At 46.5% G+C, this 12,635-nt stretch overlaps 1 protein-coding gene across 11 annotated transcripts in view; it reads left to right on the top strand.

Moving 5' to 3' along the window:
- caskin2b (CASK interacting protein 2b) overlaps positions 1 to 12,635 on the top strand; it is a 90,794-nt gene that overhangs the window by 30,991 nt on the left and 47,168 nt on the right. For all 11 annotated transcript variants that reach the window (XM_090196818.1, XM_090196817.1, XM_090196816.1 and 8 more), the window contains exon 3: positions 9,336 to 9,387. In XM_090196818.1, the coding sequence (XP_090052944.1) occupies positions 9,336 to 9,387 (52 nt within the window). The remainder of the gene's footprint in view (positions 1 to 9,335; positions 9,388 to 12,635) is intronic.

Genomic DNA, 12,635 nt, shown 5'->3' with positions numbered 1-12,635 from the left:
GTTATATGTGTACCCTTTCTCCCTATCATACTTTACTTCATTTATTCAATCTGTTATATGTGTACCCTTTCTCCCTATCATACTTTACTTCATTTATTCAATCTGTTATATGTGTGAAATTAGTTTCGTTTTAGGTTCAGTTTTGAGGCAATTATTGAGGTGATTATCAACTGGGACAGCGCCTTCAACTGTCGAGAGAAGGAGTGGAGCAGGCCCCACTGTCGGGAGAAGGAGTGGAGCAGGCCCCACTGTCGGGAGAAGGAGTGGAGCAGGCCCCACTGTCGGGAGAAGGAGTGGAGCAGGCCCCACTGTCGGGAGAAGGAGTGGAGCAGGCCCCACTGTCGGGAGAAGGAGTGGAGCAGGCCCCACTGTCGGGAGATGGAGTGGAGCAGGCCCCACTGTCGGGAGAAGGAGTGGAACAGGCCCCACTGTCGGGAGAAGGAGTGGAGCAGGCCCCACTGCCGGGAGAAGGAGTGGAGCAGGCCCCACTGCCGGGAGAAGTAGTGGAGCGGGCCCCACTGTCGGGAGAAGGAGTGGAGCAGGCGCCACTGTCGGGAGAAGGAGTGGAGCAGGCGCCACTGTCGGGAGAAGGAGTGGAGCAGGCCCCACTGTCGGGAGGAGGAGCAATTGGGGAAAACCATTAAAAAAATTACATGCCCTCCTAAAAGTAATTATAACACCAGTTCTGTTTGTGATATGAAGATTCTAACAATGACAGTGTGCTTATATAGGGTTATTTAGGAAAGGTCAAGGGACTGACGGGGGCATGACTTAAATGGCATGAGTATTTTTTTTAAATATATGAGCAGTCCAAATGACTGCTTTAGCAGTTTTAGTGTTATCCTTCACAACCTTGTCAACTCCTCATGAGAGATGGATTCAGGGAATAGTTTTCTTCTTTGTCCCCTCAGTATGAGTGAATGAATTAAATCTTTGCTGACTGTAATGGTATCAGCAGTACTTCTACAGAGTGACAGAAAGGAGTTAGACTGTTGTCACTGGCCCCAAAACAGTTCCAGACGACAACAAAATGGCTGTGTGAAGTCATTACAGTCAATTTGGGACACCAGCAGTTTCAACTACTGACAGGGCAAATCACCTTTTCCCATAAACACCCCCCTTGACCCGGGGTGTTGTGTGTGTACATGTGCATTTCAAAGCTCATCTCTTCTGCTGGTGTTAGTGTTGGCCCTCTGGCGTGCCGTGTCCGTGTGTGACCACACACTCCTCCAGGCCCATCTGCAGCTCTTTTATTTACATACCGTGGTGCTACTCCCCATGCCAAGCTGGCCCGGGCTCCGAACCCCAGACTCCCCACTTCCCGGACTGGGAAGACAACACATGGGCCTCAGGTTTCACTCTACTTCATCTCAAAGGAAAACATTGGGAGCCTCAACTCTTCATTCTCATGCGTTAGACCATGCATGTTGGCGTTCCTGTCAGCCATTAGGATGTAGCTTGTTGGAGCCTAGAGGGCCAGGAGAGGAGAGCATGCCCAGATATGATGGGGAGAGAACAATCTGGCTCTTATCTGTGCTGATACGTGTCTTGTCTCCTGATAAGAGTGGCGTGAGTAAAGCCCCAGGCGTGGGGCAGCAGGTGTGGGCAGGCAGTGAGATACTACAGTACAGCAGCGTACACATTCCTCTGGAGAGGCTGAAGTGTGTGAAAGGTCTGGATCAGTAGGACACTGCTTAGGGCAGGAGGGGAGCCTTCCCCCCTTGTCCCCTTGCTCTGATCAGCTAAGTAATTGTTTAAATAATGTTTTTCCCCTTTTATGAAAGGGCATTTGTACTCTTTTTTTTTTTTTTGCTGGTTGTTTGGTTACTTGATTGTGTGAGAAGCTGGTTGTCTGTATCTGGATCCTCTTGTGTACTAAAGGTGGTCCTGGTTTCTGTGTAGGCTGTGTAATGAGTTGTGAATGGAACAGGAGGAACTCCCTGCTTCTCAGGCATTACTCTAATCTTCAGAGGAAGAGCCGGGGGAACGAGGGGAAAATAGAGAGAGGGAGAGGGAGCAGGGAGAGGTGGAGGGAGACAGTGAGAACGAAGAGAGAGGGCGGAGTAGAGTCGGTGAGATGGAGGAACACAGAGTTTAGGGACCTGTCTCGCTCTGCCTCCCTTTCTCCCTCATCTGGGAGGGGGCTCACACAATGGCCTAAGACTCCCGCTCTTTGGAACAATGGTCTTGGGAAAGGAAGTGTAGAAGAGGCCCAGCTCAAGTCCCTGCTTTTGTTTCTGAGAGGTCCCCCCCTCCGTGTCACAGCCAGATTGAAACGAAACACCCCTGAGGTCACTCACACACTTCTACACCTCCGGTTCCTAGTCACACAGCCAGTGCTTCCTCATGGTGCCTCCAGTAAAACTCTGGCCCCCTCTGATCACCCCCAGGAGGTGGAGGTGATGGGGCAAACCGGACAACTGCCCCACAAGACGAGGTACATTCCTCCCCAGAGAAAAACAACACATAAACAAAGTGGACCGCCAGAGGCCTGGGAGGTGAACTGAGATGGGCTTGTCTCTGCCTGGCCGAGTGTGAGTGTGTGCCATTTCACTGTGGTCTCCAGCAATGGGGTCCTACATGTGCCAGTACAGTGTGCATGGTGGGAAAATACCATGCAGAATGAACAGTCATGGACACAAGATGGAGAGATGAAATTTGGCTTAGTTTGTTAGCACTTTGGGAAAATACTCAGCCACACCACCAATCTCTTACCCCTGATGTGTTCTTAACCTTGTGAAAATACTCAGCCACACCACCATCTCTTACCCCTGATGTGTTCTTAACCTTGTGAAAATACTCAGCCACACCACCATCTCTTACCCCTGATGTGTTCTTAACCTTGTGAAAATACTCAGCCACACCACCATCTCTTACCCCTGATGTGTTCTTAACCTTTGAAAATACTCAGCCACACCACCATCTCTTACCCCTGATGTGTTCTTAACCTTGTGAAAATACTCAGCCACACCACCATCTCTTACCCCTGATGTGTTCTTAACCTTGTGAAAATACTCAGCCACACCACCAGTCTCTTACCCCTGATGTGTTCTTAACCTTGTGAAAATACTCAGCCACACCACCATCTCTTACTCCTGATGTGTTCTTAACCCTGTGAAAATACTCAGCCACACCACCATCTCTTACTCCTGATGTGTTCTTAACGGCCAGACAGTTTGGACTCCTCTGTGTAGCTGCGTATACTGAAGTAATATGGGGTAATCTGGCATGGAGATTTCTGAGGGGCAATGACCATATATATATTTTGTAATGCTTGTTTGCCACAGGAGGAAGCACTCGGCCTTCACTTTCTCCTCCCTACTCTCTCTCTGACAGCACTTCCCCTTATAGTTTAAGTGCGAGAGTTCAGAAACTGTGGCTCTGATTGCTGAGGGATTTTCCCGCTCTTTGGCTAGGAGGCAGGTGTTCAGACAGGATGTGGATGTGTAGGAGTGAGCAGCAGCACAAGGGGCGTCAAGACACAGCAGTGAGAGTACTGCTTCCTATGATGTAACCAGGCAGGTGCAGCTACGCAGGTGTTAACGGCACCAGGAACAGGTAGGTGTTGATAGATGGGCGAGCCTCCTGCGGTCAAAATGCTATAAAGGTCAATATCTAGCTCCAGAGAGGGCTAGCCACCAGGCAAACTGAGGACCTAACTTTACCCAGCGGACATAGCAGTGTGTGATTACTTTTCTCCACATGTAACTGTTGATTTGAGGAAAGTAAACAGATAAAACCAATCTGTGTTGAAGTCTGTGGCTGTGGTCCACTCTGGCAGCGCTGCCTCTAGACGTGGGGAATAGCCACTCTGACGCCTCACAGAGCTGTTTAAAAACGACAGGGATCTGGGAACTGGCCAGGGGAACGGCCTCCTTTTGTGTGCGACCCTGTCATTGTCCCAGAGCTCAGATAAGGCAACAAAAAAAAAATACCCCAGCACTGCGCTGTGACTTCCTGTCCCCATTTACTCAGCAGATAAGGCCCTATTCCCACTACGAGATATGAAGGAGAGACTGAGGAGCGGGGTGGCGAAAGATAATTTAACTTTTCCATTCACATTACATCCTTGCTTTACTCTACCTTTTGTTGCAAATGCAAATGCAAAAATGTTTGGTCCTCAGCTCAAGTTTACCGTAAATATCACAGTAGCCACAAGCCAGTAAGCAAAATTATTCAACAGTGACAAACTTTTATTCTTGAAGATGTTACACTATTGAATAATGCAACCAAACCATATTACTCTCTTGAATAATGCAACAATTCACAATCATGTATGTGCAAAGGGTAGGAAGCATGAGTTTTTACTCACCAACGTAACAACAAAGACATAGTAACTTAGTTGTAGTCATGATCTGGTTACCTATAGCTACAAACATAGTTATGTTTTTGGGTTATTAATTATGAACTTATTTCCGGATATCTTCTAAACTACCCACAATTCACTATTTCGCAACGTCATATGGAGAGAGTTCGTATGCTAGCTTGGTATCTAGCTCAAGCCGGCCAACGTTAGCATCCTCTTCACATACTTTGTGGCTGTGTTATCTAGTAGGAACCTGTTAGCACGGCATACTCTGGTGCCTCCTTGCCGTGGGCTCAAAACAAAAGAAAATCATGCCTCTTTGCTCTGTAGTACCTCGTCTGTTTTTCTTTTTGTTTTGTCAACTTTTCGGCATGTTGGGCCTCCCGAGCAGCGCAGTGGTCTAGAGATTCTGGGTTCGAGTCCAGGCTCTGTCACAGCCGTCCGCGACCGGGAGACCCATGGGGCGGCACACAATTGGCCCAGAGTCGCCCGGGTTAGGGGAGGGTTTGGTCGGCAGGGATGTCCTTGTCCCATCGCGCACTAGTGATTCCACGCTCGCCAGGTGCACGGTGTTTCCTCCGACACATTGGTGCGGCTGGCTTCCGGGTTAACTGGGCATTGTGTCAAGAATCAGTGCGGCTTGGTTGGGTTGTGTTTTGGAGGACGCTCGGCTCTCGACCTTTGCCTCTCCCTAGTCCATATGGGTGTTGCATCGATGAGACAAGACTGTAACTGCTAATTGGATACCACGAAAGTGGGGAGAAAATGGGGCAATTCTTTTTTTTTACTAAATAAAATACAACTTTTCGGCATGTTCTCAGGGAAGTAGGCTACGGGAGTTTTGTAACTTTTTGATTTGGTTTTATGTAATAACTTAATAAGAAATAAGAAAAGTGAGGTGTAACTTTGCAGTGGGACTTTTAATGCAAATCTATAAGTTACATGTGGTCCTGTGTATGAGATGGGCTTCCATAGTTTTACGTGGCTCAGTGTAGCCGGCAGCTACTGCGACAATTTCAGAATGTAATAAGGATGGCCATTTGTCATTATTTGACTGTTCGAGTACTCACATGATTTTCTTTCGAGTTCTCGGAAATAAAAAGAACAAGCTATTTTTAGAATAGAAGGCCTGCGCTGGATTTAATTGTTTTATTTTATCTCTGGTTAAAGATTGAGTTTTGACCTCCGTCCGAGCAATCAATTACTCATGTTCATCCCTAGAATGTAACAGGGATGCATTCCAGGTATAAAAAGAAATCCAGGAGAAATCTCAATAAAACGAGTCTCAGATATTCAAAAACATTGCTCTGCTATTACCATTTATTCTGTTTGTACCGCTCTGCTTCCAGGGGGTAACTGTTTGGTGGGTGTCGTGCTCTACCTCTGAAGGTAGCAGTTGAGACGTAGCAAGTACGCAAGTTTACATTTCAGTAATATGTGTAGCCGACTGTATTTTTACATAAAGTGTAGTAAGTGTGGCTCTAAGATGCTGCAGGTCCCGTCCCGTTCCTTCCTTAGCCATACTGCATACAGCTTCCTGTGTTCCAGTGCCAGGCCTGTGAGAGCCCGAGGAGCACAGCGGAGCTATGAATTCACTGGAATCCACCAGGCCTGATTGTGGACCCGGGGTTTCCGCTGACACTCTTGAGTCTTCAAATAGTGCCATCAGATCAAACACTCTGTCTCAGATGCTAAACAATCAGGCCTCCATAAGGCGAGGGGAGGAAAGGGCTTTCTTAAGCCCTTTAATCATCCAAGCAAGATGCTTCCTCGTTGACTGGTTCAGCTCCCAAGGAGGAAGATGGCCAGCTGTTAAACCACTACTGTAGTTCACCTAATTTGTCACTATTTCAGTATAATATGTCCTCGGGAACAGGGATGTGAAGGGATGTATATTCATCTTGGCATTGGTCCTCGTTTTACTGGTTTGAGTGATGCCAGTCACAGTAAGTCCTGTTATTGCGACAGGCAGATACCATAGTAGTGTTGGACCAAAACCAGCCATCGAGCCATTTAAAACCATACTAAACAGCCATATGGATTTACTCACAATTCATCTGGAAGATGTAGATGTGGTGTTTTTTTTAAAGGGTCCTTTAAAGCTATCAGGGTTTCTTTATTGCAACTTAAAGCTTGAATCTTGGGCATTGAGTCAAATGGCAGGGAATATGGCATGATGGGACTGATGAAGTTTTTCACAGAGCAGTTTTTGACAAGGCCTACTTTTGAAAGCACTTTCTTCTGTAACAGAGCTGTTCCTGCCTCACATTTTGGATGGATTATGGTGGCCTGGTCTCTGTTCTACACCACAATGAGTGCAGAAGGAAAATGATGACCTGAACCTTTGTATGTTCATTGCCTAGACCTAAGTGCAGTCATTTGAGCCCCAGAAACAAAATGGATTTTTGAGGCGTTGCCTGCTCTTTTATGGAAGAGCATATAATCATAGTTTTGATACTCACAGCGGTTGTCTAATTTTAGTCTGATATTTTACAACAGATTCTGTTTCTGCCAGTCGCACCAGAGACACAGGCTGCGACTTGAATCCATGAACTTGTTCCATGACAGAATTCTCAAAGGTGCAGACTTTAGCAAAATCTCCCCTTTGCCTAGCATTCTTGCGGTAAAATCTATGGTACGTTATACTTTCAGCTTTAAATGTAAAAAAAAAAATATGGAGTCCTCAAAACGTTGTAACCGAACAGGCGGCGCTTTCCTCCCTCCATAAACTACATTAAAAATAACTTTTAACAAATGTTCAGCAGATGAAAGCTTCTATGGGCAATCTGCTGCAATATTCAGCATTAGAGACTGGTTCCTGTAGTGAAGACAAGGCCAGGCAGCCTATCCTGTCAGTCACATGAGGGTTTGATGTCAGTGTGTGCTGGTTACACGGCCAGGAAAGTGTTCAGATTTTTTTCTTCGAAGAGGGGTTTGTGTTCCCATGACTTGACTGCGACACGCAATGTTTGATACAGCTAATTAATTATGGAATTGAGGTCATAATCAAAGAGCCACAGAGATCCCCAAGGGGAAACTGGCTGTGTAGCAGAGATCTGGAATAGAATCTCACTTCAAAGCACTTGTTTTGGGGCTGTTGAGGCTACCTTGGCCTTGCTCGCCTCCTGCTCAGACATAATGAGCAGTAGTAAGACGGGCTGTCGCCATGTCTCCACACCATGGGTGTATCCAGTGTCTGGGACTTCTTTCCCACTCGGTTCTGTGTTACCCCCCTATGGCCTGCCCTTTGACCTCGCTGAACTCATAGCAAACAGTGACCCTCACAGCGGCTGACCCACCTTCAGACACCATTGGAGACCAGGGCACAAGTGCAGACTCTATCTTATGACCAGCTGACATGGATGGAGCTCTGCCTCACAGACCTCCATTACTGTTTCATCAGATGACAAATGCTTAGTGTCTGACATTAAACTGTATATCTACCACTGGTGGTGGTGATTCATAGTCTCAATGACCTTGCTGTGAAATGAGTGACTATTTTCAGGTCAGGGACGATGACTGTGGCATCACACTGACATGCTGATTGAACGCAGGGCATAAGCTGCATGACTCTACAAAGCACAAACCTTGTTTGGAATTCACAGAATTGATAAGAATGTGCTCCTTATCACATGCAACTGGTGAGTCTGTGCTTATGTTTGGAGAGATTGTATGAAAGATGTCAAAGAGAGCTGGGGTGTCAGCAGGGCCAGTGAGATACACAAGGGAACGACCCCGTCATTGGTTGATCACGTCTTGGGAGGGCATAGTGACTGTAGTAAAGTGGCACATTTCCAATGAGGTGTTTTACCCAAAAGGCACAGACTTTTCTGTTTTCATCTACGTGGGCCAGTGTCTCACTTGGCCATGACAAAGCAACAGTCTTCTTGAATGATGCAGAGGTTGTTGCCCGTCACAAGTTTTTAGTGTCACAGTCCTGATGGAAACAGAATAACTAGAGGTTACGTTAACATAAAACACTGGCGACTCCCTGGTGTGGGGCTAACTCTAGATGGAAAAGCACCATATGAGTCCCTGTGGTGGCCAGTGACATTTTTTCTTCTAAAGCCACACTAGGATGATGGAGAGGCATCTCTATCAGAAGATCAAAAGTCACAACAAGGTCTCCTCCCCCCTGTTCTCTGAACAGTGTATTGTCTCCTGACCTGGCCACAGAGGTCAGCCTGGGGTCAGAGGCTAATGAACTGCCTCTAGAGATGGAGAGAAAGGGACAGATCTATCAGGGACAGTTTGTTTGGGATAGCTAGCTCACCCACCATGTTTTTGAGGCCTGGTGGGTGAGCTAGCTGGAGTCTCCACTCCACTGTCTGTCGCTCTCTCCTTAAATCCTGAACCATGACCCCGTAGCCCTCTAAAAAAATAATACATTTAACCTTTATTTAACTAGGCAAGTCAGTTAAGAACAAATTCTTATTTACAATGATGGCCTACCAAAAGGTAAAAGGCCTCCTGCGGGGAAGGGGCCTGAGATTAAAAATAAAAATAAAAACAATATAAATATAGGACAAAACACACATCACGACAAGAGAAACACCAAAACACTACATAAAGGGAGAACTAAGACAACAACATAGCAAGGCAGCAACACATGACAACAACATGGTAGCAACTTATCAGGGTGAGTATCTAGACCAGGATCTCTTAGTCCTGTGGCCTGCAGATCTTCAGCCTTTCCAGAACCAGATGCTCTATAATCTTTTAGAATGACTGAGTTGGTTCCCACAGATAATCTTGTTGAACCTGGAGATGGTTTGAGCTCTCAAGCAAACACATGATCATGAGTGAACTAATAATAGATCTGTAAAACAATGCTCAACCTCTAGATTTTGCACAACCAAAAAGCAAGCCAGTCCAGTATACTACTATAAACCATGAACTGAAGATGCACCATGAAGACACTTCCCTCCAGGCTTAAGTGAATAGTTTTTAGGTTAACCAGTAGCACAGTGTTTGTTCTAAAAATATCCTGAACGTATGTTGATTTATTTTCTGTCTTGTGTTTTTGCAGAGTTGTTGGGCTCCACGAAGAGACTGAACGTCAACTACCAGGATGGAGATGGGTAAGTGTGTGATGATGATAACACTGTCCTAAAGAACTGACTGACAACCTCTGTAAAAAATAAAATAAAAGATGGCCTACCAATAAGCTGCTCTTTCAGTATCTGTAAAACAGTAGTTCTAATGTATAGCTTCTACATACAAGTGCTGGGATTTTAAAGCTCAATGTGTCTTGTCTTGGCTTGTGATAAACACCCTGCGTTAGTTTGCCTTGGGTTGAATCATGGCCTTCTGTTAAGTCAGCCAAAGCAGACTAACTGGTAATTGTGTCTAGAGGAGAAGCGAAGGTGTCACTGCTGAAAACGCTCATTTAATTGTTGTTTCTACTACTGCTTCTTGCCCAAAAGCAGACACACCACTGTCTACTAACCCCCCAGTTACCCTGTCTGCCAATGGAAATGCTGACTGTAAAAATGTTCCCCCCTCGCTTATTAGCATAGGTCTAGTTTCTCCTCATCTATTTTTCTCTTTGTGGAGGGACTTGGATCCCATATGAAAGTTCTCACTTTTTCCCTCCTCACAGGGTGGTGTGTTTTCATCACAGATATTTTTGTCGGCTGCTAGAGCCATACTAATTTTCACAATTGCTCTCAGTAGCTGATAGAGCAGCACATTGATGACATTGGTGAGATCCCTTGGTGCAGCATGGCTTTTTTAAAGAGTCGCTCAGCTCCCTGTAGAATATGAACTAGTCAAAAAGTAGATCTTGCAAACTCTGGCAAAGTCTACAGTTAGACTGTCTGAGTTCAGATTGAGTCCGATAGGCTTAGCACACCCGAGATATCCAAATATAACTAACTACCTCTTATAGCGCTCCCACATCCATCCAAACAGCCTTCCCCCTCTACAGACACTACTGGTGCCCCCTCACTCAGCCTAAATAAACAGAATAACACAAGTGGAGAGAAGAGCCAAGACAACAGTGGGAGACCTTTTGATAAGCCGTGCCTCTGAGATGGCTGTAAAACGGTCCAGAGAGCAGGACATTGGCGCACCATATATCAGAGCCCAGGTCCCCCCCCCCAGGCCCCAGGCTCTGGCCATGGTTTACTGCTTGTTATGCATCTTCTCCAACCCCCCCCTCTCTCTCTTTGTCAGCTCTCAGGGGCCGGGGGGGGGGGGGGGGGCAGGGAATTCAGAGGCGGAGCCTGAGGGGTCAGGGGTGGGGTTTGTCTGGCGTAGTGGGCGGGACTGTGACCGATTTAGATGGGAGTGTTTACAAAAGCTGCCACACAACGCAATGCAGTGATGACAGCGTCCGCGTCCAGGAATTATATACTAGTTCACCAGAGAGGAAAAACATGGCTGGAAACAGAGTTGAAGGCTTGATGATGATACATTACATGACCAAAAGTATGTGGACATCTGCGCATTGAACATTTCATTCCAAAATCATGGGCATTAGTATGGAGTTGGTCCCCCCCCTTTGATGCTGTAACAGCCTCCCACTCCTCTGGAAAGGCTTTCCACTAGATGTTGGAACATTGCTGCAGGGACATGCTTCCATTCAGCCAAAAGAGCGTTAGTGAGGTCGGACACTAATGTTGGGCGATTAGGTCTGGCTCGCAGTCAACGTTCCAATTCATCCTAAAGGTGTTCAGTGGAGTTGAAGTCAGGGCTCTGTGCAGGCCAGTCAAGTTCTTCCACACCGATCTTGACAAACAATTTCTATATGGACCTCGCTTTGTGTATGGGGCCATTGTCATACTGAAACAGGAAAGGGCCTTCCCCAAACTGTTGCTCCAAAGTTGGAAGCACAGAATTGTCTAGAACGTCATTTTATGCTGTAGCGTTAAGAATTCCCTTCACTGGAACTAAGGGGCCTAGCACGAATCATGACCAAGAGCCCCAGACCATTATTCCTCCTCCACCAATTTTTCAGTTGGCACTATGCATTTGGGCAAGTAGCGTTCTCCTGGCATCCGCCAAACACAGATTCATCTGTCGTAGTCGTACTGCGAGCTGGTGAAGCGTGATTCATCACTCCAGAGAACACGTTTCCACTACTCCGGAGTCCAATGGCGGTGAGCTTTACACCACTCCAGCCGATGCTTGGCATTGCGCAAGGTGATCTTAGACTTGTTTGCGGCTGCTCAGCCATGAAGCTTTCCGACGAACAGTTATTGTACTGACATTGCGGAATGAGGACAGGCAATTTTTACACACTACGGGCTTCAGCACTTGGCGGACCTGTTCTGTGAGCTTGTCTGACCTGCCTCTTCGCAGCTGAGTTGTTTTGCTCCCAGACGTTTCCACTTCACAGTAACAGTGCTTACAGTTGACCGGGGCAGCTCTAGCAGGGCAGAAATATGACGAACGGACTTGTTGGTAAGGTGGCATCCTATGACGGTGCCACGTTGAAAGTCACTGAGCTCATCAGTAAGGCCATTCTAGTGCCAATGTTTGTCTATAGAGATTGCATGGCTGTGTGCTCGATTTTATACACCTGTCAGCATTGGGTGTGGCTGAAATAGCCCAATCCACTAATTTGAAGGTTTCCACATACTTTTGTATATACTATATAGTGTATGTGGGGCTCAACATTAGCATGTCGGAAGAGTGTTAATTTGTGTCTTGCTGTGTGTTCCTCAGGCTGTGTGTGTGTGTTGCTCGGTTGTAATGGCCCCCGTGGGGACATGGAATTTCAAGTGGGGGGAAAGGTCTTTCATTATTCATCAGTGCTGTTGGCACTGCTCTGCTTTTCTCTCTAGCGTTAAACACAGACTATACTACTGCAGGAACCCGACCCCTCATCTTATCACTACAGCTCAGTCTCATATCCTATAGCTTAGTCTAGCGCTCCATTAGTAGGCCATACGCGATCATGTTGAAGCACAGCACACAGCAATTATGTTTACAACAGTAATCACTCATGTATATTGTGGGCTGATTGTTTTTCTAGAACACTTTGTTGTTGGGCAATCATGGAAAGTGTTCAGTCTGTCTTGGCAGTAGTGAGGGGGGATATGACTGGGCTCTTTAGTATGTAGTACTATGAATGTTGTTCAGGTGAAGACCTGTATGAGAGGATGATGAAAGGGTCTTACTCATCCCTTACTGTAGGCGTGGACATGGTTGATATACACTCAGTGGCCCGTTTATTAGGTTCACACATCTAGTACCGGGTTGGACCCCCCTTTACCTCCAGAACACCTTTAATTCTTCAGGGAATAGAATCATTGCTCAGTTGGTATCAAGGGACCTAACGTGTGCCAGGAAAACATTCCCCACACCATTACACCTCCCCCTC

This window comes from Oncorhynchus mykiss, chromosome 13, assembly GCF_057628025.1.
Source record: "Oncorhynchus mykiss isolate SJ-2025 chromosome 13, ASM5762802v1, whole genome shotgun sequence".
NCBI lineage: Eukaryota > Metazoa > Chordata > Actinopteri > Salmoniformes > Salmonidae > Oncorhynchus > Oncorhynchus mykiss.
This window is presented reverse-complemented; position numbering and strand designations above follow the sequence as displayed.